The 27208-nt window shown below is 33.6% G+C and overlaps 1 protein-coding gene and 1 pseudogene across 12 annotated transcripts in view; one reads left to right on the forward strand and one right to left on the reverse strand.

Annotated features, from left to right (window-relative positions):
* Window positions 1-27208, reverse strand: part of DENND1B (DENN domain containing 1B) — a 280347-nt gene that overhangs the window by 207739 nt on the left and 45400 nt on the right. For all 12 annotated transcript variants that reach the window (XM_078002252.1, XM_078002223.1, XM_078002233.1 and 9 more), the window contains exon 3: window positions 3550-3593. In XM_078002252.1, the coding sequence (XP_077858378.1) occupies window positions 3550-3593 (44 nt within the window). The remainder of the gene's footprint in view (window positions 1-3549; window positions 3594-27208) is intronic.
* LOC106993934 (large ribosomal subunit protein eL24 pseudogene) lies at window positions 24076-25889 on the forward strand (annotated as a pseudogene).

The following is a 27208-nucleotide window of genomic DNA, read 5'->3' on the forward strand; positions in this document are numbered from 1 at the left end:
GATATTTATAAATCTATCCTTTCTCTAAAAAGTTAAAATCAAATTATAATTCTATACCCTCTTTTTATGTGAAACCATGGTCAAAGGTTGTACTAGATGTAATTAATATTTACCACGCCAATTTATCAGACTTCTTGAGTGTAATTTCCAAGTCTTTCAGATTGACTTTCACATCTAGAAAAGTATTCTTTCATGTTTATTCAAAATCACATGTCTGTAGGCTTATTTCTGAATGAACTGCTTTAAACACATACTTTTATCAGCTTTCATGTTTGTAAATTGTGAGAACTGCATCTGTGAACTTAAATTATAGTAAGTTTCTGTACTGTGAATTTAACAGTGACAAGATTTGTCTTATCCCCTTTATTTGAAGACATAAGAAAGGAACCTGGTCATCAGGCATCCAGCAAAAAGTACTTATTTCTACCAAAACTTAAATTTGTATAATAAAAAACCTGGAATAAAGTGTGAAGCTGTAGGACAAAACATAGGGTAAACACTTCAGGATGCTGGGTTGGGCAAAGATTTCATAAAGAAAACCTTAAAAGCACAGGCAACAGAAACAAAAATAGGCAAATGAGATGATATAAAACTAAAAAGCTTCAGCACAGCACAAGAAACAACCAGCAGACTGAAGAGTCAACCAACAGAATGGGAGAATATATATGTAAACTAATCATCTGACAAATTATTAAGTTCCAGAATATACAAGGAACTCAAACAACAGCAAAAACACAAATAATACAATTTTAAAATAGGCAAATGAGATGTATAGATATCTCTCAAAAGAAGACATAAAAATGGCCAATAGACACATCAAACAATCTCAACATCACTGATCATCAGGGAAATGCAAATCAAAACCACAATGAACTATCGTCTCACCCCAGTTACAATAGTTACTATCAAAGAGACAAAAACTAACAAATGCTGGCAAGGAGGCAGAGAAAGGGGAACTCATACACTGTTGGTGGGAACTTAAATTAGTATAGCCATTATATAAAAAAAATAGTATGGAGGTTCCTCAAAACACTGAAAACAGAACTATCACATGATCCAGCAATCCCACTATATACACCAGGTTAGGAGTTCGAGACCAGCCTCACCAACATGGTGAACCTCTGTCTCTACTAAAATTACAAAACATAGCCGGGTGAGGTGGCACGCGCCTGTAATCTCAGCTACTGGCGAGGCTGAGGCAGGAGAATCACTTGAACCTGGGAAGCAGAGGTTGCAGTGAGCTGAGATCATGCCACTGCACTCCAGCCTGGGTTACAAGAGCAAGACTTTGTCTAAAAAAAAAAAAAAATTGACATATAATTCTACATATATATGGGTACATTGTGATATTTCAATACATGTATACAATATGTAATGATCAAATCAGAGTAGTCAGCATATCCACCACCTCAAACATTTATCATTTCTTTGCACTGGGAATATTCAAAATGTGCTCTTCTAGGTATTTGAAAATATATGATAAATTCTTGTTCATTATAATCACCCTACAGTGTTATAGAACACTAGAACACCAGTCCTCCTATCTTGCCTGTGCTTTTAAGGTTTTCTTTATGAAATCTTTGCCCAACCCAACATCCTGAAGTGTTTACCCTATGTTCTGTCCTACTAGCTTCACACATTATTCCAGGTTTTTTATTATACAAATTTAAGTTCTGATAGAAATAAGTACTTTTTGCTGGATGCCTGATGAGCAAGTTCCTTTCTTATGTCTTCAAATAAAGGGGATAAGATAATCTTGTCACTGTTAAATTCACAATACAGAAACTTACTATAATTTAAGTCCACAGATGCAGTTCTCACAATTTACAAACATGAAAGTTGATATATACCCACTCCTGACTGGGTACATATCCAAAAGAAAGAAAATCAGTATGCCAAAGAGATACATATTTATTGCAGCACTATGCATAAGAGCCAAGATGTGGAATCAACCTAAGTGTCTGTAAACAAATGAATGGATTAAAAAATATGGTATATATACAAAATGGAATATTATTCAGCTATAAAAAAAGAACAAAATCCTGTTGTTCATGGCAACACAGATGGGCTTGGAGGATATTATGTTAAGTGAAATAAGTCAGGCACAGAAAGACAAATGTCTCATGTTCTCACTCATATTGGAAGCTTAAAAAATTGATCTCACAGAAGTAGAGTAGATGAGTGGTTACTAGAGGCTGAGAAGGGCAGGCAGGGGTTTGGGGCTGATAGCCAGAGGTTAGTTAATGGGTACAAAATGACAGCTAGATAGGAGGACTAGTGTTCTAGTGTTCTATAACACTGTAGGGTGATTATAATGAACAAGAATTTATCATATATTTTCAAATACCTAGAAGAGCACATTTTGAATATTCCCAGTGCAAAGAAATGACAAATGTTTGAGGTGATGGATATGCTGATTACCCTGATTTCATCATTACATATTGTATACATGTATCGAAATACAGTGTACCTATAAATGTGTAGAATAATATGTCAATTTTATTTTTTTTTTTAGACAAAGTCTTGCTCTTGTCACCCAGGCTGGAGTGCAGTGGCGCAATCTCAGCTCACTGCAACCTCTGCTTCCCAGGTTCAAGTGATTCTCCTGCCTCAGCCTCGCCAGTAGCTGAGATTACAGGCACACGCCATCACACCCAGCTATGTTTTGTATTTATAGTAGAGACGGGGTTTCACCATGTTGGTGAGGCTGGTCTCAAACTCCTGACCTCGTGATCTGCCCGCCTCAGCCTCCCAACGCGCTAGGATTACAGGTGTGAGCCACTGCGCCCGGCCGTGTCAATTTTTAAAAAAGCAAAAAAATAATTGGCAAAAAAATCCTTAAATCTGTATTGTTTACTGTATATTATATATAAAGCAACATCAAAATGATAAATCTATAACAAAGTTTAAATGATTTTTCTATTTACATATATCATATAAAATTACTTCATCATTTTGGTCATACTAAATATTGAGGAACTATAGAAGACTATAATATAAAATGCAAATGGAATAAATTCATCTAGTTGTCTTGCATGATATATTTTTTAAAGAAAGTAAAGCTATAGGTAAGAACTACTTTAAAATGAAAAAATAGTGATAATTCAACTTCTATATGTAAATGACTCAGATATTACTGTCACAAGGAGAGAACAGATCACTTATTTATGGCAGTAACACTTATTTCTAAGTACACAGAAATAATAAGACTATATTTAACAAAGATTTCACATTGTCAACCTTTTATTGTTTTTAATGTTTTCAAAGATATATTCTATAGATAAATTAAACAAGTATAAACTATGTTGAAAGTTTAAACATCTAGTCCCTATGAGTTTCAATATAAGGACTTCTTCATCACCCATCTACTTGGTAACTTTAAAAGATTCTTCCATATATTCTGCACACATGCATTTTTTTCTCACAGTTGATCAAGAGAAAATAATTTTAGCAATCCATGTTTGCTATTAGTTACACTAGCAACAGCAGCAGTAATAGTAGCAACAATCATAATACTTCAATTTTTTTTTTAAATTACGTAGTACCAACCTGGTCTCCAAAGTCCTCTGGGAATTTCCACAATACCACAGGATCTGTAAATAATTGACATGTATAATTAAACAGCAGCAAAATAACACATTTAAAGGAACAGTCTTGGTTAAGCACTCTTAAAATTGTCAAAGCTACTTTAATTACAACATTTAAATTTTTCTTTAAACATTTATAGTTGATGACATTCACTTCTTTTCCTTTCTATAATTAAATATTTTGACTTTTTAAGAAATGTAATGACCTTCAAATAGAAATAAATGATATTAATAATTTGGCCAGGTTATTAAAAATCATTACTGTATTTCTTTTAGTAACTCACTTTTTTTTTACATATCTTAGATTTTAAGATTTTAAACTTTGAATTTTCTATTTTAAGTACACTTTTAAAATACTGGTATTACTTTGAAAAGAAAAATATAAATGTATCAAGTATGTAATAAAATATAGCCCTCAGAGACTAGACCAAAATACACCTTAAATATCCATTTAAAATTCCAATTAAGATTTACAAAAACTGTAATAATATTTGCCTTCTATCAGTTTTTAAATCTCACATTTGCAGTAATAGGTAAGTTGGTAAGTAGATGTAAAGCAGCTCATTTAAAATACAATTGATATTTGCAGGGCATTTCACAGAAATTTTTCTAACATGTTTTATCTAGTAATTAATATATATAAACCAATATTGTTTTACAAATATTCACACCTGTTTTTCATTTTCTTTGTTTCTCACAGTATTTCTCTTCTACTTAACACAATAAAATGCTAATATCTTAGTTTAGTAAGCACTAATAAATATTTTAGTCATATACTTATGGTTTAATTCTGTCAAAAATAAACTTCTGAACACTTCAGATGTGTTTTAAAAGGATAGTGAATAATGGATTATTTCTTCTGGACAAAACAAAACTTGAAAGCCCAAGATAAGACTAATACGAGTAACAAGTACCACCCATATGACAGGGTTTGAACTCCACGCCAAGTAAAAAGACTTGTGGCTCAAAGACAACACTTCATGTACCAATCAGTGAAAACTTACAGCTTGCTTCCATTATTTCCAATACTTCATACCATTTTCTAAAAAATATGATCTAAGTATATATACATATATATTTCAAAACTTTTAATTCCAAAACTCAATAAATGTCTAGCAGCATTTTTAGCATGAGCTGGCTCCTCTTGTGTTTATACTTAAGTTCCACAGAAGTTTTTCAGGTATTTTACATTAAAAAGAAAAAAGTAAGTTTTCGACAATTAAACTTTTTATTTATTAAGGACTAAAAAATTTCCATATAAATAATAAAAATCAATAATTTAAAACATCTTATATAAGAATAATACACTACAAATTTATGAAGGTAATATTAAATGATTATATCCTCATATAAAACAAAACGTATACATTTCTAAAATAAATGTGGAATGTATTATATATCACCTAAAAACACTCAAACATAAATGTCTTGTGGATAATTATGTTCCCAGTTAAAAAAATAGACATATATTTACATGGCAGTTTTACCAAAATGGTAGCTGCTAAGATTTGAATCTCATAAAACAAAGGCGTATGACAGAATTTTCATAAAACATTAAATGAAAGTTTTATCTTCATAAAGTAATATAATTACTAATGGCTACATAAACAAATCTTCATGCAGAAATACAGAACAGTTCTTTCTCATGAATAATGAAATTACAGAGCTTCAATGTGAATATTTAAAATATCCCTTTTAAGTAACTTCAACTTTGTAATTACTATTTGAGAAGATGTTTGTGACAACTTTCTTACAACTGTCTTAAATAAGGATATTTATGTTATCGAATAGCTTACAGTTTGCACTTGTGTTTGTAGCATTTACCTAAATATGTTTTGCTGCCTGACTTTTCCTCACTACCATTTTTTTTTCTGTACACTCTGTTTTTTCGGAGGGAGAACAAATAAGTACATGAAAAATGCATCTATTGGTTTAATCACAAAGTAGAAAATATCCTAGCTATTTTCATTAAATTAAATTTACCCTCCAGCACTCAAAAAGTTATTATAATCATGTGCATCCATATTTTGAAATGGATTAACTTAGTTACTGCCTATGTGATTAGATTTAGACCACATCTGACACATCTTTGTAGCAACTTTTCAGAAGTACTGCAAAGGAAGAAACAAAAGGGCTCTGAAAAAAATAATCCGATTCAACAACTTTACGCACAAAGACTGAATTTTCTGTTCCCTGAGGATTACTTTCCAGATACTCAATCTGATCTGGCAATGTTAGGTCAATTTTATGCTGATTTTATGGGTGAAAGGATGAGAACTGCTGGTGGGAATCATTGTTGCCAGTTATGACTGATATACACTGTGTTTCTCTTTTTTCCAATGTCTACCAGTAAATCAAAGGAAACTCCATATCTTAATTAAGAAAAAAAAACTTTACTGCCAACATTCTAGAAACCAAATAAAAAGGAAGAATACTTGATTTTGACATAAACATATTAAATCTCTTAGTTTAATAACAGATATTACAGCATAGTAAGAAAAAATACAAATTTTTATTAAATCAGTAACTTTAGAAGATGAATATTTAAAGTATGATTTGCACATCATCAACATAAGGATTCCAAATTCACTATTAAGCCTTTTTTAAAATGTAAAGTAGGATAAAGTCAGTAATATTTTCTTTCCCAATCGAATATTTCACATTTCCTAGTCCTTAACTGAAAACAAAATTAAAATAACTTAGAATACCAGTGAGATTCTACTATACTACAAAAAAAGTATGCAGTAAAAGATTTCCAATTTGCACAAAAGGATAATATTTACTTAATTCTGTGGAATTCAAAGACAATTAAATATACAGTATCTTCAAATTTATGCATTTGTAAAATTGCAGTTCACAGACTACATACTTTTGGAAAAGTATAACATATAATATTAGTATTTTTCTCAATTATGGATTTCAGTACCTGATATACCCACACTATAGAAGAATATGTATGAAGAAACTAAGGTCAAAACAATGAGGATTGTTATTTACTCATTTAGCTAGGTAATGTCTGAAGTTACAGCTTTCTTTATTGAGATGTGAGAAGCACATGTTTTAAATAATTTCCAATATTTCACACATTTTTGTGGCCAATTTAAGTTCAATTTATTGCATTCAAAAATCTATGCAGTGCTAAAGGAAGAGAAAAAGTCCCTGCCTTACAATGCCCTACAACATTCACGGAGAGAAACGTCAAAGGGCAATTTCATTTTTTGTACAAAATATTCTTTTAAGTGAGGGATCCTGTAGGAACATTTGAACTCAACTTGAAAATTCACTGGCTTAAAAATGTAAAAAAAACAAAAAGTGTTCCTAATGAAGCAATGATGTTTTCTGAATATAAATGAGCAAAAATCATTAAAGAAAATATGTGATTTTTTGGTAATGTATGATTTTTATTCTTTCATCTGTGGACATATAATGGTCAACTAAACAAAACAGGGTCTACCACTTACAGAAAAGATGAGCATCTAAATATATAATGTAACAAAACAATGCATTTTTATGATACTAGAAGAAGGGGTACTGCAGGAGCACATAATTAGGAAATCTAATTTAGAGAGTCACTAAAGGACTTCAAAAGGAAAGGACAAAAATTGACAAAAGTTAGACAAGCAAGTAATCTGGGCCATAAAGTGGGCAGGGGAGAACATTCTAGAGTGAAGAACCAGTATGCATAACATCTTGAAGGTTAAAAGAAAGCAGAATACCTTTTAGAAACAGAAAAAAACATCTAACATATCTAGAATGTAGACTAAGAGGGAGAGAACGTTTAGAGATAAAGTTGGATTAGCAAGGGAAGCCACTGAAGCAGACAGTAGTATAAATCAAGTGAGAAAAAACAACCAGAAAGGGAGAATGCAGCTAGAGTGTGTGCTGTTATGAAAGTCAAGAGAAGAGGGCATATCTAAAAGAAATCCTCCAACAAGTGCTGCAACACATTGAGAGATGATGACTGAAGGATGGCAACTACATTAAAAGACATAATACTACAGTAAGATGAGCATCAGAGAAAGGGTAGGAAAGAGGTGGCCGATTTAAGATTATGGAATGAGTGAGTATGAGGAAAGAGAGGCAGTACGTACAGAGGCAATTTGCTTAAGAAGGAATACACAAAGTAGAGGAAAGTAAAGGTAGACAGAAAGATTAAGCTGGAAACATTTGCTTTTTTCTTTTGACTGGTACAGACTTGTACACGTTTAAAAGGCTATGGGAATTAATGAGCTAGCAGAGAGCCAGCAAAGAAGGAATACAAGATCCCTGAGAAGACAGGAAGAGTTGGAATTCAGATCAATACAGTGAGAGGAGCCTCAGACAGAAGCTGAAGTATGTTTTCGATTGTTATAGGAAAAAGAGAAGTGGAAAGACATAAACCCAAGTAAATTTGTAGTGCAAAAATATGAGTTTTGTGAAAAAACTGCTAATATTTTTCTATGTAGTAGGTAGTTCTCTAAGCAAAGCTTTCTGCTAAAACACACAAAAAAAAAGTTGTTGGAGCTTTAAGGAGGAGGTATGAAATAACCGTTTCAGGCAATGTTGAGTTCTCAATATAGATAGATATCCAACATGGCATTTAATGGCAGCAAAGTGGGATTTCTCGAAATTGGTGGATTCTGTCGGGGTGAGGTTTCTGTCAGTCAGGTGGATGGGAAGACAATCTAAAACAGTGGCTGCAGATCTGAATTACGTATCTAAAGCTAATAAAAGGGAAGTCATATTTTCCGAAAAATCCATTAATATTATATGTTATACCAAACCATACAAATGTATTTTAAAACAGCATATTTTCAGTTAAAGGTCTACTACATATAACTGAAGACTGCAGGATTCAGAAATAAGATGATATAAATAAATGGAAGTATACGTAGAATTATGAAACCACATAGCTGAAGTCTGGGTCTTCTACTTATGAATCACACAATGCTTTCTGTGTATGATCAAAAGTAGGTTTTGAAAAACAGCAAATCAACTTCCTTGTCTCTTTCTCCCTCAGACTCTCTAGGTTGATGTTAAAAGAGTCTCATCTATTTATCCAAGTGTACTATATAAATACATTTTTTGACACATGGTATTTTTGAAAAAGTTTGTTATGCATGTAATTTAATAAGTATAGTTAAAATTATATTTTATTACATCTGCCAAAATAATTTTCAAACTCATTAATTATTGTAATTTTTTTTGGAGACAGGGTCTCACTCTGTCACCCAGGGTAGAGTACAGTGGCATGAGCATGGCTCACTGCAGCCTCATTCTCCTGGCCTGAAGCAATCCCTTCCATCTCAGTCTCCCAAGTAGCTGGAACTATAGGCATGCACCACCATGTGCAACTAATTTTCTTTTTTTTTTTGTAAAGATCAGTTCTTGCTGTGTTGCCCAGGCTGGTCTTGAACTCGTGGGCTAAGGTGATTGTACCACCTCAATCTCCCAAAGTGCCAGGATTACAGGTGTGAGCCAACACACTCAGACTTATTATAATTTTATATTCAGCATGACTGGGGGAAAGAAAAAAAAAAAGGGAAGTAATTCACTCAATCATTTAAGGCCACATATGACTTTGGTGAAGCCAGAGATCCAGAAGACCAACACTTTTGCCATTTTTCCTTGGCACAGACTCGAGCAAAACACAGATTTACTGCACTGATAGAAAGATATCACTTATTTTGAAAAAGCAGTAATAAAAAGCTTCAATGATCCACTCAAACAAGAATAGTATGATAGACTGTATTATAAACCTTAAGACTATAAGCAACAGTGAAAATAAAAACAAATTCCTTGCTGGTAGGTCTTAAATTCAGACTACATCTAATCTTGATAAAACATATAAAAGCAGATGTCTGTACAAATTATTCTGAAGTTAAACTATAGATGATAATATTTAATTTTAGCATCTTCTTAAAGGTCTAATTCAGTAGTTCTCGAACTTTAACAAAAACATCTAGACAAACAGATTGCTGGGTCCCATACATAAAACTTCTGAGGTGGGCCTGAGAAACTGCATTTCTAACAAGCTCTCAGGTGATACTAATGTTACTGGTCTCAGGAACACACTTTGAGAACTAAGAGCATAGACTATGCATCTCTCACAATGATAAGCATTATGTGACACATATTAAGATATTTAATATTCATTATAAATATTATTTAAAATATGACAATAAATAATTTATATTTTCCTTTATTACATATATACTTGATATGACAACAAATATAACTTCATAGGGCTAGAAACATCAACTATGCCACTTAGAGCAGAAAATAACTTTAGCAAGAAAAATACCACCAAAATGTTTTTAAAACCTTTTCTATGCCAGTAAATACTACTGATACTATAATTCCATTTCCATATCCCAAAGAAAAGAATTTTATTTCAAAACTGAGTGTTTTGTGACACTGGAACCATAGATTTAAGGAACAATTATGGAGGACTATATTTACGTGTACACAAGATACACTGCCTCTAATTCCCTCTAACTTTATATGCTGTATGCTGTATATATACATACTGGTAGTCCATACCTAAACAAGATATATGTCCTTTTGTACTTTTCCAACTCAGATATGTGAGAAAATTTTTCTTGCTGTGCTGTCTTACAATGCTTTCTTTCATGAATTTAAGCAATTAGTTCCAATATGAACAACAGAAAGACTATCTGTGAATGCAAAAAAAATAATAATAATAATAATAAGGCCTCTTTTATTTACTTATTTGGTATTTCAAGAAAAGGTTCATTATACATGGATAGAAACTTTGTATTTTCTGAATGAGAAAGGACATTAAATACTCTTTTTTTTTTTTTAATCACCCAAAGTTATACTGTATCCTGTGTCTAGAGCTAGTAACTATTGAAGTCAAGACCAGGATTCAGGTATCCTTGCTTCTTATACAACATCCTTTCTAAACTATGCTGCTGCAATTTGCTATACTTGGTTGATCTTTGATTTTGCTCTTCATTCATTAGACAGTAATTTAAAGAATATCCACAAGTCTAAAAAGTTTCTTAGTTATCTATAGGAAGACATTCTCACCAAGCCAAATATTTAAGTATTTCGTAAAACAATGGCCTAAATCTTACAGACTTCCTTTAAATAATACTTGGAAATTTGTATGTGAAGAAACCTAGAAAAGGAGATTAATTACTAATAATACTCAATTCAATACCTACTCAATCTGAAATTATTTTTCATTGAATCATGTAAGTTTGATTCATACATATAAAAACCTCACAGAAATGAAAATATTATTTTAAGATCTTTTACTTTATAATCACTTGCAAAAATAGAGATCACACTTCTATTTGCTGTTTTACATAATGCATACATTTAAAATTAAAAGTAAGCAATTTTGAAAATATGTCCATTTGTTTGCCATTCTAAAAATGCACATAAGCAATGGTGGAAATAAAATTTAATATAATAATCCATTGTGATTATCTTCATTCTAATAAGCCATCCTGGAAAATCAAACTAGCACTTTAAAATAATTGTGGTGTTTTTGAAACTCAAACCTTAAAAAACAATTTGGATAACGGATAATTCTAATCTTTCTAACATTTCTAGAAAGATGTAAAATCAGCATCACAACTTAAAACAAGGAAGCTCTTTTTTGAGCAAATATTAGCAAATTCTAACTAAGGTCATGAAAATGGAACTTCAAAGAACCTTAAGAAAATATAACTCATAACATGTTAGATATATCATTTTGCTACATCCATTCCTTTTAAACAGGACCTATTATAATAAAATGAAAACCCTCATCAATCACCTGATAGAGTAATTCCAAACTTAACCAAACAGGGATAATGGGTGAGAATTGAATTGAAAACACCTTGACAAAGAAAGCAATTTCTTTTCTTCGCACTCCTCTGAAGCTGTGGGTGATCATGGTAATCGAACCATCAACAGTGAGGGGCCATCTGTCCCAAGGGCCCTTCATGAGAGTTTAAAAAAAAAATCAACAACAAAAAAGGGAAAGAAATGCTGTACCCCAGATGTTCAATCTTGATTAATCTATGACAAGGAACTTACAACTGAGAATCAATGTTTTGACATTTTTCAGATACTAATCATTAAAAGCGAACACAAACGTTTTTACAAGAACACAGGGAAAAAATTTAATAGGTTGCTTGTAGAAAGATGATCTGTCATACAGAACCTAATCTACCTTTGAGTCAGCTAAGATCTTAAAGTTGCTTTACGATCATATCCTAAAGCAATAGCTTTTATTATGATTCCTTTAAGGAGGAAAGAAGGTAAGAGGCCATGCTTTAAGTTAGCATGAGACTGTCACTTTTTATAATTCTTCATAATTTTTCTTTATAAAAAATTATAAAAAACCAAGTATATGGTTAAATAGAAAGAAGGCATGTATTTTTATTCACAACACTCATTATACTTAACTCTTTGAAGTAAAACATTTTCAAAAAACAGTCTTAATGTGAAAATTCATAATGTAAAATTAACTGAACTGCTCATAAAACAGCTTTGTTTTATTCACGACATTTAAAATAATTTTCATATCACACCAAAAAGTAATTTTGGGTAGATGTGCAAATGCTTCAAAGCTTTCTTGTTTGATATAAAGATGGTCTAAAGTACAGGAGACTTCTAACACTCCTGGATATAACAGACACAGTTTCAATGATTTGGGAATAAGCTAAAATTCATGAATAGAATCATACTAACTACAAAATGACTTAAAGTTCACTAACAAAAAAACATGTGTAAGCTACATCAAGAAAAACTACTAAAAATATTTTAAAATTAATTTTAAAATGAAAAATACATTAAAACAAATCATTAAAGAACCAAATTAAACCACGCATGACCTTTCTTTCAGGATACTTTCAAGTTAGAATAAAAGTAAAGGTGGAATAAACTTAAGATTCTAATGAATATAATAAAGTCACTAAGAAACTTACTGTAAATGCAGTAATTCTTACTTATCTTTGTATCTACAAAGCCTAGGAATGGATCCCGTCACCCCAAAGAGATGGCACCTCAGGCACACGACAAAAGGAAAGTACAAATGCCCTCTTGAAGAAGAAACACTCAACTTAGGTCTTGCCTAACATAAATGTGTAATTAAAATTACTACAGAAAATCTAAATACCTGTGATTATAACCATCAGACACAAAGAATGGAATTATGATACTAATTTGTTTTGTTCCCCCCTCACAGCTTCATATATTAAAATTACTTGAAACAGCATATAAGGATGTTTAAAATGTTATATAATAAAATAATAATTCAAAACATGAACAAGCAAATTTTGAAAACTAGAACATTTAAAAATATAAAAATATAATCTATGAAATTAAAAGCTCAATGAATAGAATAGCACATCATATAAAACTGAAGAGAGAAATAGTGAACTAAGTCAGACACAAATGATATTAAACAGATTGAGCCATAAAGAGACAAAATAAATGAGAAAAATAAAAGAGGTTAAGAAAAATGTAGATCAGAATAAAATAAATCTATTTAAATTTCTAAAAGATCAGACCAAAGAGACCAGAGTGTATATAATGGAGGAGGAAAGAAAATAATATTAGAAGAAATAAAGGCTCATTTTCCAAAACTGATAAAAGACAAATCTTTAGATTTGGAAATAACAAACCCAAGCAAGATCTCAAGAAAGACATGACTAGAGGCATCGCAATGAAACTGCAAAGTATAAAAAGATATGGATACCTCTCAAAGCATCCTAGAGAGGAAAGAGATAAGTAGAAAACTATATATATTATTATATCGACAGCAGACTTCTCAATAGCAGCAATGGAAGCCAGAAGACAGTGGAATAATATATTCAAAAACTGTGCAAACAGGAATGTAGGGAAAATAAATACATTTTCAGAAAGACAAAACTGAAAGATTTACCATGAATAGACCCTTTCTAAAGGAGCTGCTAAAGAAATTGTAACAGAAAAAGTATCCTTTTTTATAAAATGCAAGAAATTACATATTTCATGCATGCAAACATACATATAAAACAATGTTTACTGAAGCACTGTTTACAATTAGCCAAGTTTTGAAAGATAATCTATATGTCCATCAATTTGAAAATGATTATAACATTATTATTCTAAGAAACACTATACAACCCTGAAAAAGACTATAGCCTTGAAAAAAAGTTATATTTGTTCATATTGAAAAAAAATCTAAAAGAGTGATAAATGAAAATAATGAGACAAGGTGAGGTCAGAGAGTTAAAGGGGAACAAGCAGAACATAAAGGGCCTTAAGAGTGATAAAATGGAACCTGCTTACACTCTCGGAAAGGGAGCTACAGCAGCATTTGAGTAGAGAGGAAACATGCTCTGACATATTTTAACAAGATCACCCTGGCTTCTGTGTTGAGTATAAGCTGAAAGGTAATAAAATAATAAACCCATTTATGACACTACAGATAATATTTAAAATGAACCTCTTGGGAAAAGAACTTATATCATTCATATATATATATATGAATGACTCAGATATATATATACACACACAATTTGTGGTAAAATGTCAGGGAAGGAAGCAGATAACATAAAATTTACAAGATGATCTACCCTCCTGAGACAGAATTCATGGCAAGGGCAATAAGGGTCCAAGAGTCCAATGGAAACTCTCCCAGTAGATTATAGTGGATGTTTTATGAACCTGACCCGGACCCAGTGATCTTGCTGGCATGTAAATACTCTGAAAAGGAAAGAATGGTGTTTTATACAACTAAATGAGTTCTAAATCTGCAGAACTTCAACACAGATGATAAGTCCTCCCTACTCACTTTGCAGAACCACAACCCAGGCTGTGAAGGATCATATGACATTAAAACTGCAAAGACCTGTGACTAACAACATCATCATGAATGGCAGTCCAGGAGCCAAGTGCAGCAATAATGAAATAGGCTATACTTCAAACAATGGGCTAAGATGAGGGTGAATATCAATGTCAGCACCCACCAGTATCAGAAGTATAATACTAGGTAAAGCACTATAACAAGGCCTAGACAAATGATTGCATCAGTGATATGGAAATAATTGCAGTGGGACATTAAGAGCAAAGGCACGAAGCATAGTAGTTAAGGTAGAAAAGCAATTCCTCAGTACTTATGAGATATCCCTGGAAGGCCACAGAAATAGTAAAAGAGAATGAATACCTCAAAATGGAATCAAGACCCAGAAGGTACTCAGACAGAGGTTATCAAGCTGGAAAAAAAACTGAATCTAAATATCAATGTGATGTGATGTCATCTATACCTTCATGTTAGAGAAACCTAAGGACTTGTGGGGAAAACCTTCCAAATGTTCACAATAAAAACTAAGAAACTTGTTAACATAAAACTACAATAATAAAATGAACACAACACAGCTATTACATTTCAGTTCTCGGGTCTCTCTTGATGAAGAATGAAAAGCAAATGAAAGTAGAGATGTGAATATTTTGTCCTGTTTCTAATTAAATATGTTGATTTATTTCTAAAATCTTCCCTGATGGTATCCAGAATTTTCTTAAACTAATAATGGGTAAATATCATTAATCTTTGAGGTCAATATTATGACTGGTAAATACAACACTGTGATATTGGCAAAAAGAATCATTTCCTTGAAGGGGCAGAAAACGATTAGTCTGAACATGCTTACTAATAATTAAGTCCGACAGTAATTTTCACCCATTTTTCTTAAAACATATAATTATCAGGCACGGTGGCTCACGCCTATAATCCCAACACTTTGGGAGGCCAAGGCGGGCAGATCATGAGGTCAGGAGATTGAGACCATCCTGGCTAACACAGTGAAACCCTGTCTCTACCAAAAATACAAAAAATTAGCCAGGCATGGTGGTGGGCACCTATAGTCTCAGCCACTTGGGAGGCTGAAGCAGGAGAATGGCGTGAACCCACAAGGCAGAGCTTGCAGTGAGCCAAGATCGCGCCACTGCACTCCAGCCTGGGAGACAGAGCGAGACTCCATCTTAAGAAAAAAAAAAAGAAAAGAAAACATAAAATTCTCAAGTTACTGGGAATTATTACAAGGCTACAGTAACCAAAACAGCATGGTACTGGTACCAAAACAGAGATATAGACCAACGGAACAGAACAGAACCCTCAGAAATAATACCACACAACTACAACCATCTGATCTTTGACAATCCTGACAAAAACAAGAAATGGGGAAAGGATTCCCTATTTAATAAATAGTGCTAGGAAAACTGGCTAGTCATAAGTAGAAAGCTAAAACTGGATCCCTTCCTTACTTCTTATACAAAACTTAATTCAAGATGGATTAGAGACTTAAATGTTAGACCTAAAACCACAAAAACCCTAGAAGAAAACTTAGGCAATACCATTCAGGAAATGGGCATGGACAAGGACTTCATGTCTAAAACACCAAAAGCAATGGCAACAAAAGCCAAAATTGACAAATGGGATCTAATTAAACTAAAGAGCTTCTGCACAGCAAAAGAAACTACCATCAGAGTGAACAGGCAACCTACAGAATGGGAGAAAATTTTTGCAATCTACTCATCTGACAAAGGGCTAATATCCAGCACCTACAAAGAACTCAAACAAATTTACAAGAAAAAAACAAACAACCTCATCAAAAAGTGGGCAAAGGATATGAACAGACACTTCTCAAAAGAAGACATTCATACAGCCAACAGACACATGAAAAAAGGCTCATCATCACTGGCCATCAGAGAAATGCAAATCAAAACCACAATGAGAGACCATCTCACACCAGTCAGAATGGGAATCATTAAAAAGTCAGGAAACAACAGGTGCTAGAGAGGATGTGGAGAAATAGGAACACTTTTACACTGTTGGTGGGACTGTAAACTAGTTCAACCATTGTGGAAGACAGTGTGGTGATTCCTCAAGGATCTAGAACTAGAATTACCATTTGACCCAGCCATCCCATTACTGAGTATATACCCAAAGTATTATAAATCTTGCAGCTATAAGGACGTATGTTTATTGCAGCACTATTCACAATAGCAAAGACTTGGAATCAACCCAAATGTCCATCAGTGACAGACTGGATTTAGAAAATGTGGCACATATACACCATGGAATACTATGCAGCCATAAAAAAAGATGAGTTTGTGTCCTTTGTAGGGACATGGATGAAGCTGGAAACCATCATTCTCAGCAAACTATCACAAGAACAGAAAACCAAACACCGCATGTTCTCACTCATAGGTGGGAATTGAACAATGAGATCACTTGGACACAGGAAGGGGAACATCACACACCAGGGCCTGTTGTGGGGTGGGGGGAGTGGGGAGGGTTAGCATTAGGAGATATACCTAATGTAAATGACAAGTTAATAGGTGTAGCACACCAACATGGCACATGTATACATATGTAACAAACCTGCATGTTGGGTACATGTACCCTAGAACATAAAGTATAATAAAAAAATACTTTGCCATGTATTTCAAATAGAAAACAGTGATCTGATTTTGAGGCCAATTGGGCTGGATTCTACTTCTAAGTAGAATTCAAGAGCAAACACAAGTTCACAAGGATAATCTGTCACATGAGATTACACAAAATTGCCATATATCATAGATCAGAGGTAAGAAGAGTCACAAGAGACCTTGTTTCCTCTCCCTACATGGCAGGCTCCCTTATGTTCCACTAAAAAAATGGCACATCCTTTGATACTCTACATGTATACAGGGACTGCTCCAAATCTCCCAGCTTCCCTCCTAAAGTGTCAAACTAATGGTTGAAAGTTCTTCCCAATGTCCAACTAAATCTATCAGAAGATAATTTAACCCTTTACTCTCTTGTTGAAGAGCTGTGAAAAAAAAAATGGATCACTACTACATATAATTTAAAACAAATTAAAAAACTTTTACTGAAATTCTATTTTCCATTGTTCACAAATAATTTCCTCTATATTTACACAGTGGTTCTCAACCCTTTCTGTTGATTAGATTACCTAAGGAAGATCATTTAAATTTTTAAAAAGTGACCTTCACCCCACCCACTACCATTCTAGACACATCTACAATTGTTTAAAAACTCCCCAGGTGATTCTTATGTGCTGTTCTGGTTGAAAACTACTGCCACAAATCTTTCTGTAAAGAAATTTTCTCAAGCCTTTTAAAAACCTTCTGCCATTTTTCAAGTTTCATATACTGTTTTAAACTTGACTAAAAACAAGAACAGAATATATAATGTGATATCTAAAACTAAGTGTTTTTATAGATATTCATAAGCATAAATGAAGCGAAAATTCTGTATCTCAAATTCAGTTTTCCCAATGACTTCATTACACTATCCCCTTGACTAATGTCCAACACTGAATCATATCCGTCTAACTCTACCTATGGAACCCAGACACCAATGCTAAAAGTTTCAGAATCAGCCTTCACATGCCTTCTTCGTCCTCTACGTCTAATCAGCTGCCTAACCATGTTAGTTATTTCTTCAAAATGTAGCTGTCATTCATTACTCCTCTTCCATATTCATCTTAGTCTAAATTCTTATTGCCTAATTATTCTTCTTGCCACTCAGCTCTTCTCAACTCACTGCCACTAAAACTTAAGAGTTTTTATTATTCCTCCCTTCACAGAAAAATATTCAGTGGCTTCAGTTACTGCTTAACAAAACCCAACTCATCAAACTGTGTTAATATTTAATCACTCATATAGAACTTTCAAATTTTAACATAACTCCATTTACTAAAACTAGTGTTGCAAAATTCTGCACTTCCTACTCAATTCCATCCTACCTATCTAAATGTATTTCCCACCAACTCCAATGCAAGTTTTCTACTCAATCCCAGTGTCCCTTCACATAAATAAAATTTACTCCCAATTCCAAGGCTTTACTTACACCCCAACACATGCTGCACCCTCTTCTGAAATCTTATGTTCACTTTTCTCTCTCTAAAATCTATGCATTATTCCTGACCTATGCTATGAGACCTTCCCAAAACACAACAACCACACAGACTGTCCCACTTCCAGGCAATAACCATCGCTACTTAACCATCTTATTTGTGTCTCCTCATTTAAACAAAGCTCCTGAAAGCAGGCATCATGTTTCAAATTTTAATGTACACTTTATAAGGTAGTTTTTCAGTTTTTTATTGAGTATATTTTCCATTCCTTCCATTCAATGGAAATATATATATATATAAAATGGTGCAAATAAAATTATTCCCTATCATATCAATTTTTCACAGTAAATGCCATAAACTTAATTTGCTTATTTTATTTTATTTTTTATTTTTTATTTTTTTTTTTGAGACGGAGTCTTGCTCTGTCACCCAGGCTGGAGTGCAGTGGCCGGATCTCAGCTCACTGCAAGCTCCGCCTCCCGGGTTTACGCCATTCTCCTGCCTCAGCCTCCCGAGTAGCTGGGACTACAGGCGCCCGCCACCGCGCCCGGCTAGTTTTTTGTATTTTTAGTAGAGACGGGGTTTCACCGTGTTAGCCAGGATGGTCTCGATCTCCTGACCTCGTGATCCGCCCGCCTCGGCCTCCCAAAGTGCTGGGATTACAGGCTTGAGCCACCGCGCCCGGCCTGCTTATTTTAATATGCTTATTTTAAGAAGTAACTAGCTAACTCTAAGATAAATCTGATCAATTTTGATTTAAAGGTAATATAATAAATCAAGTAATTGTTAACACTAAAGAGAGTAAAGTGATCTGTCCTTATTTTCACTACATATTTTCACTAAAGATAACAAGCAAATCAGCAGAGTAAAGCCATTACTAATTAAGAAAGCCCCATACTTTGAGAAAGAAATAGGCAAACAGTAATCTAGTAGAATAAATAGTAATTATACAAATTACTCTTGGTCACTGGCCACTGACGTGTTTTTAGTTAGACCCCATAATGTACAGCACAGTACCTCTCAAGCTTTTTGGTCTCGGGACTGATTTATTCTCTTAAATATCACTGAGGTCATCAAAGAACTTTTGTTTAGGTGAGTTACAGTAAATGACATTTATGTATTAAAAATCAAAACTTAAAAATTAGTAAAGCACAAAAATCTCCAAGTACACAGTTCATTAGTCATCAGAGTTATAACTTCATCATGTCCTGAAGCCTATGCAAAAATCTACCATATACTTGTGAGAAATGGGAGCGAAAAAGGCTAACAACGTCTCACTACTATGAAAAAAGTTCTGACCTCACAGAACTCCTTAAGTACTCCAGAGAACTGCCACAGGCCGCCAGACTACACTTTGAGAACCAAAGGTATAGCACAAACAATTTTAAAAACAGAGTAAAATAATGTTTTTATATATGGTATAAACTTGTTTTCTAATTAAGATTTTCTTTAAAACCTGAGAAAAAGTATAATTATTTATTCATTACACAAATATATTCCCTTTTACAGGTAGAAAAGACAAAGGGGAGATTTCAAGGTTAAATGCCTTTAAGATATATAGGTAATATAAATGAGTGGAATGAGCCTATAGAAGATAGACTATAAAAGGACATGTAGTAAAAAAATAGATCCCATTCCCTTTCTCAAAAGAGCAACCATTATTCAGCTCCAGCCATGTGGAATGTGGGTCCAGTGTTGACAGATACTTTCAATTTTTCAAGAAAATCCAGAATATTTATGGAAAACAATCACTTAATTTTTAAGTTGGGAAAAATAATTAAACATTCCATGAATACAATATAAGCCAAGTAAGGTGTGTCGGGGGCCATTATTTTTTATCTCTGTATTATGACATGGGAACTTCAATTAGAATCACATGTTTAAAGTAAAGGGCTACTTGAATTTTTTAATCTGTTATGGTGGCTTTTAGACTGAAAATAGTTTTTGTTTATCTAATTTTTTTCAAATGTGCCACACTAAATGCAGGAAAGTTAATCCTAATTTTGCAGACTCTAAGGTTAACATTTTAAAAGAAAATGAACATTGACATTATTAAACCTGTTTCCTTGAACTTAAGAACATTAAAAAAAAATAAGTTCGATACAAGTTGTTTAATCAGAATTGGTACATATATACATTACATATGTATATTATTTGACATTTTTGAGATGTCTGAATTTTACAGGCACACTATCAAAAGAAAATACAATCTCAGAATAGGGTTGATCACTTTAAAAATTAGCTTACTAGAGCCCATAATGTTGATATTACCATATGACAACCTCATGATTCAACATGAAGGACAACTGAAATCTGGGAGGATACTGGCCACTAGAAAGTTTCGAGGAATAGCAGACACTACTTTATTCTGGTAACTTCTTGAGAGCATTTACATCACAACTTGTAAGAAACAATGAGAAAATGAGACAGCCAAAAGGATTAAAACAGATTAGCAAAGAACTCATAAAGAGAAGAATTATGTCCTTTGGAACAACAAACAGAATCACACATTTAGAAAAATAATTATTGGCTGAGAAACTAGCAGGAAGACAAACTGAAAGAAAAAGAATAAATTTGAAATTCACGACCTCAGACCAAAAATATGCTTATATTTGTTGCATATTCTAATACTAGTCTATCCTCTAGGAAAGTGAGCAATTAATTCCCATTTAGGTTGTCCTACCAAAGGTAGTCAGGAAGTAAAACAACAAAAGAGTTGGGGGATTATCATTTGAACTTTAAAACTTTCAGTAGTATATAATTATTATCTTCAGTGAATTCTTAAAGAATTCACGGCATGGTAGTTACGTGGCTGGATACTGAAGTCAAACTTCATATAGACATGCCATGCATTGTCATTCACTCATTACACACCAGGTGTCCAATCTTTTGGCTTCCCTGGTGCCATACTGGAAGAAGGAGAATCATTTTGGACCCCACATAAAATATACTAATAATAGCTGATGAGCACAAAAAAAAAAACAAAAAAAAGGAGAATCTTTTAAAATAGTTTAAGAAAGTTTATGAATTTTTTGGCCACATTCAAAGCTGTCCTGGCCACATGCAGCCTGCAGGCCATAGGTTGGACAAGCTTGCTATACCTGATCTTTCTCAAGCTACACAGCACTCTATGCCTCACTTTTCTCCAATGTAAAGTAGTGATAATAGCAGTACCCACTTTGAGAGATGTTGATAGGATGAGTGGAGATTATATATGTGTCTGTGTGTGTGTGTGTATATATATGTATAATCACTATATCATTATATTCATTCACTATCACTATTCACTATCACTATATTCATTGTTGTAAGGCAAGATGGAAAAAATGCTGAGATACTGAGATACTGATGCAGAAATTTGACCATAGTGAATAGAGATAATGCATTAAGCAAAACGGTCGGTTATTACTTGCTCTTTCTTTCTCTTCATATAAATTTACCTCCCCTCACCCTGGACCTTCCCAAGTCTGGTCACTTGTTTTGTAATGCCATCCTCTATACTTTTGTCTTAAAGAGTAATTCCTTATGAAATTTTTATATTTGTTGTCAACTAATTATTAGTTCAAAACTTAAGAGCGCTGCACAACAGCTCACCAGCCATTCCTAACTGGCCCACCTATGTGTTTCACGTGTTTTTCTTTCCTTCAACTCACTCTCAGCTTCTACTTTCTATACTTATCTCTTCGCCCTTACCTCATTATCACTCAATCGCCAGCACAATCTCTCCTCTTTCTCACTTTCTCTATCTCCTTTTCTCATTTTCTGTCATGGGAAAAGTGAAACTGAGTAACTACAGGAAGAAATGTGTATTGTTACCAAAGGAAATCGGAATAACAGAAGAAACATTAAGTTAGTTAAAAGATACCATGGCAGACTGATCCTTAGAATATGACTCAAATAATACAATATAAGTTGCTACTTCCCCATATGTATAGTTATTCTTAGGAATAAGTTACATACATTAATACATCCAAGCAAGAAGCCCAAGTGCATAAAACCTTAATTAATTATTAATTATTGCTCAAGATTGATATGTGACTGACAGGAGAAGGAGAAGCAATTAGTCAAGGTTGGTAGATAAAAGCAGACAGATGACACAGTTATTAGCAACTTAACTTCCATCACCTCTAAATGGACTGTAACTACATTCCTGGTATTGATAATGCCAATATAAGATCAGACAGAAGTCTCTGGATTCTTTGTACACTAAGATTGCAACCATCTTCTCCAAGGAGTTGTAATAATAACACTGCCCACCAGACCTATATATCAACAGAATAGGTACCAAAATGCCAAATACCAAATTGGAGACTGTCTTAATTATGTACCGCAGATATGCAGTGTCCTGCTTCTTTATTTCTACAGACACAGGTGATCATATTAAATAAGGAAATTGGGGGAAAAAACAATGAAGAAAAAGAATCAAGATTTGGTACTCATACAACAAGAAAATAAATATTGAAAACTTGAAGAAGTCTATAATGGAGCTTCTTAGGAAAAAGAGTAAATATTAGACATCTACTGTTTCCTGCATTTATGGTGTGGTCTGCAATATACAACCTCCAAATTAAGAAGTTTAAACACCTATGTTTAAGAATAAGCAAAAAAAGTTTAGAAATATGCATGTATTATTAGAACTCAAGTATCCACCCCTGACAGTTATTTGCTTAACCTGTTTTTATAAACACAGCATACAGACCTCGATGAATGTTTCTCCTGTTATTCTTCTACCTTACCCAACATTTTTCCCCCTTACCAGCTTATTTTACGGTCAGAGGTTAAACTGCTAACCCTTCACCTTCCAGGAAAGTTTTTTTTCCTCTCTCATAAAAGGTTTTTCACAGTGTGTAGCAGTCGGATTAGCTCTTCTCTTCGAGAACAAAAGCTCTGTCTTTGTCTTCGTTGTTTGTGCATGGAGCCCCTACATCAGAGGAAGCTGCTCCTACTCAACATGCACAATAATGATATTGTGAGGCCCCACGAAAGCCTGGCCTCTCAGTGTCTAGACTCTCATCCAACCAGCTAGCCAAAGAGAAAATCCTGTCAAGCACTCAGCTGAAAATTAACTAAGGTATCCTGTTGAGAACCTGATGAAGATGTTATTTGACCATACGGTAAAACTTTCTATTGTTGAACATAAAGATAAGAGAAAAACTTTCAGAACTCAATGCTTTAACAATCCTGGTCACCAATTCACACATGGGTCAGTAAATGTATTTTACCAACATACAACCCCTTCCTCTATACGTGCTCTTAAAATAATGCGCAGGCTTATTTATGACATTCTAATCTCTTGCATTTAAAAATCTGTGCAACTAAAAGATACATTCAAAAAACTTATATTTTATTTGCAGTGTTTACATTAAATATTTATCATTAGAAATTCCACTACTGTATTTGTCACTGAAGGACTCAATCAAAATGCAAAAGCCAAAATAAAAGTGTCATATCTTTTCATATTCCTGAATAAGTTTTAAAATATTGAACAAAAGAGAAACAGCAAACTAAAAAGTAGATAATTGATTAAAACTTAGAAATGAAAATAGAGTATATAAACCAAACCATTCTTACAAAAACTATTTGTAAATTTTTTAACCTGTAAAAAGTTAAACACATTAGATAAATTTAAATTCGGTCGTACGATGGCAGTAAAAGATGATTCTCTCAAGTATGCTGTTATGGGTGAGTTCATGAATATTTATGAGGGGCTTTTGGGACTGTTGCAGTTTATGAAATATCATTTTGTAATATAAACCAATAGCAACAACCAATACTGAAAATTATTAAGTGAAAACTATATATGATTGCAACCACATTTAATAAGCTCATATTGAAATCTAAAAAGGAATGCACAAAAATAGATGTTTTGTGTTATTGCTATAAACAGAAAAGTCTTTTCCCTTCTTTCAAAATTGACTGCAATACATTACATTAGTAATTTAAAAAATAAACTTTGCAGAATAATAAGAATAATTCAAAAACCTACAAATGGACATCAATTAATGAAAGACAAGGGTGTAACTACTGTATACAAGATTCAGAATTAAAGAATACATCATTTATTACATACTCTACACAGTAATATAAATTGATTTCCCAAATTTTAGGAGAAACAGAAATATGCTTTTTTTTAACCTACAATAAACTTAACAAAAGTAATACATTTATTCTTAAGGGGGAAAAAAATCAATGCTATACATAGCAGATGTATGGCATGGAGGAGTATGTTCCTACTCTTTTAATAGACACATGAAAATCTAAGCCCGGCAAACAATATTTAAATTGAAGACTCTGGAACACACTGAATAAGTGAGAACTGGCAGAAAATGTTAAATACTTCATTCCTCCTTCTGTGGAAAAAACGGACAAAAATTTAACAAAATTTAAAAGGACATTTCATAAAACAATCACACACAATTATAAGAAAATAGATTTGGTTAAATCTATATTATATGTGAATAATACAAAAGTTAACAGAATGGCACAAAAACCAATATTGAATGGGTCCAACATGGCTACCATTTAGTATCTTTTATATCAATGAATTATGCAATCAGTAAAATGATTACAGTACCAAATACATCCACCCAAACATTGGAGGCAGAATGGCTTTATTCCACTCTATGTTCTGCAAAATACCTCTGCTTCAAGTGGTTATTTCCTCAGAATACTACGCGGTTCCACCGTGGCTTTTGGCAATTAAACTAAATAAAATTTAAAAGCACAAGACCTCGGAGCATTCACCATTTAAAAAAAAAATTACTCTGAAGCTACTTCTCATGGATTCTTGGGTACATTTCCTTTGTTGGAAGAAGTGATCTAAAGTTTTGCTTAACAGTTTATGTTCACTTTAGTGTGAACTATGAAACATTCCATTTACAAAGCGTTCTTAGACTTTTATGAATTTTAAAGGGTATTATTCAAAAATACAGCTTGGGGCCATCTTTTCTCCTCCCGTGGAGCCGCCGCCACGAAGGTCGAGCTATGAGGTTTCAGCCAGTACAAGGTCTACCCCGGACACGGGAGGCGCTATGCCAGGACCAAGAGGAAGGTTTTCCAGTTTCTTAATGCAAAATGTGAATCAGCGTTCTTTTCCAAGGGGAATCCTCAGCAGATAAACTGTACTGTCCTCTACAGAAGGAAGCACAAAAAGGGACAGTTGGAAGAAATTCAAAAGGAAAGGACCTGCCAAGCAGTCAAATTGCAGGGGGCCATTACTGGTGCATCTCTTGCTGATATAATGGCCAAGAGGAATCAGAACCTGAAGTTAGAAAGGCTCAATGAGAACAAGGTATCAGGGCTGCTAAGGAAGCAAAAAAAAGCTAAGCAAGTACCTAAAAAGACTGCAATGGCTGCTGCTAAGGTACCTACAAAGGCAGCACCTAAGCAAATGATTGTGAAGACTGTGAAAGTTTCAGATCCCAAGTTGGTGGAAAACGCTAAGCTGGCAGATTAGATTTTTAAATAAATATTGGACTTTTTTTAAAAAAAGAAAATATGGGCTGGAATACTGCAAACAACCCACTCTTTTGATTTCAAGCTCAATTTTAAGCTGCAGATTGCAACTTTTATTGAATTTGAATAGCAAAAATTTTGAGTCAGAGAGAACATAAGATCTACTCATTTTGAGACTTAAGATTAAACGGTTTGCCCAATTATTTCTTTCTTCTATCTGTCTGTCTGTCTATCAATCGAGACAGGATCTTGCTCTCTTGCCCAGGTTGGAATACAGAGGCATGGGCACAATCATAGCACACTGCAGCCTCAGTTGAGGCTGCCTCAGCCTCCCAAATAGCTAAGACTACAGGCGTGTGCCACCACACCCAGCTAATTAAAGAAAATAATAATTTGTACAGACCGGGTCTCACTGTGTTGTCCAAACTGGTCTTGAACTCCTGGCCTGAAGCAATCCTCACACCTTGGCCTCACAAAGCACTAGGATTAGAGGTGTAAGCCACCATGCGCAGTCTCTCATGTTTTAAAATAAAATAATAATTCTTTGTATGTCATAAAAATCATCCCTGAAATAATCTGTGATACATGTGTTACTGTAACCTTTCTTTACAAATGCCCATACTGCATTCCTGTTGTACTGGAATGGCTATTCCTTAGCTCCAAGGCTCTACTGGTTTTGCTTGCCTTTCTCTTAGACTGTTATCCATATTTTTGTTGTACTGCTCATTCTGAAAACAGCTTCCTCTTTATTTGTGACTGCTGAGTACACACCCAAACATCTATTCTTTTGAATGTCTCTTTGAGACTACTTCATAAATGAGATTTCTCAATACTAGCATTTATGCAAGACATCAAAAGTCTGTTGCTATGTCTCTTGAAAATCACTGAAGACTGTCTAATTGCACATAAAAAGGCCTATTCTGAGTCTAAATCATCCTTCATCTTTTGATAAGCCTTCATCCATTCCTAACTCTATCACAGTTATTCCAATTGCACACAAAGGGCATATCAGAGACACTGCTCCTTTCCTACAATCAGCTATAAGGCAGCATACCAATAATCCTGACAGCAACATCTCCAACAGAGTAGTGGGAAAGTCATCTGCCCCATGTCAAAGTGGCTGTATCTAAGCATCACCATAGCCCTATTCCTTTAAACAATGGCTTCAAACTTTCAGATGCATAACAATCACCCGGAAAACTTTTTCCAAAATGTAGATTATACTCCCACCTCCATCCTTAAAATAATCAAAGTATGTCCCAGGAACCTGACTTCTCAATAAATCATCTATAGTTCTAAAACACATACTGACAAATACTG

This window comes from Macaca mulatta, chromosome 1, assembly GCF_049350105.2.
Source record: "Macaca mulatta isolate MMU2019108-1 chromosome 1, T2T-MMU8v2.0, whole genome shotgun sequence".
Taxonomy (NCBI): domain Eukaryota; kingdom Metazoa; phylum Chordata; class Mammalia; order Primates; family Cercopithecidae; genus Macaca; species Macaca mulatta.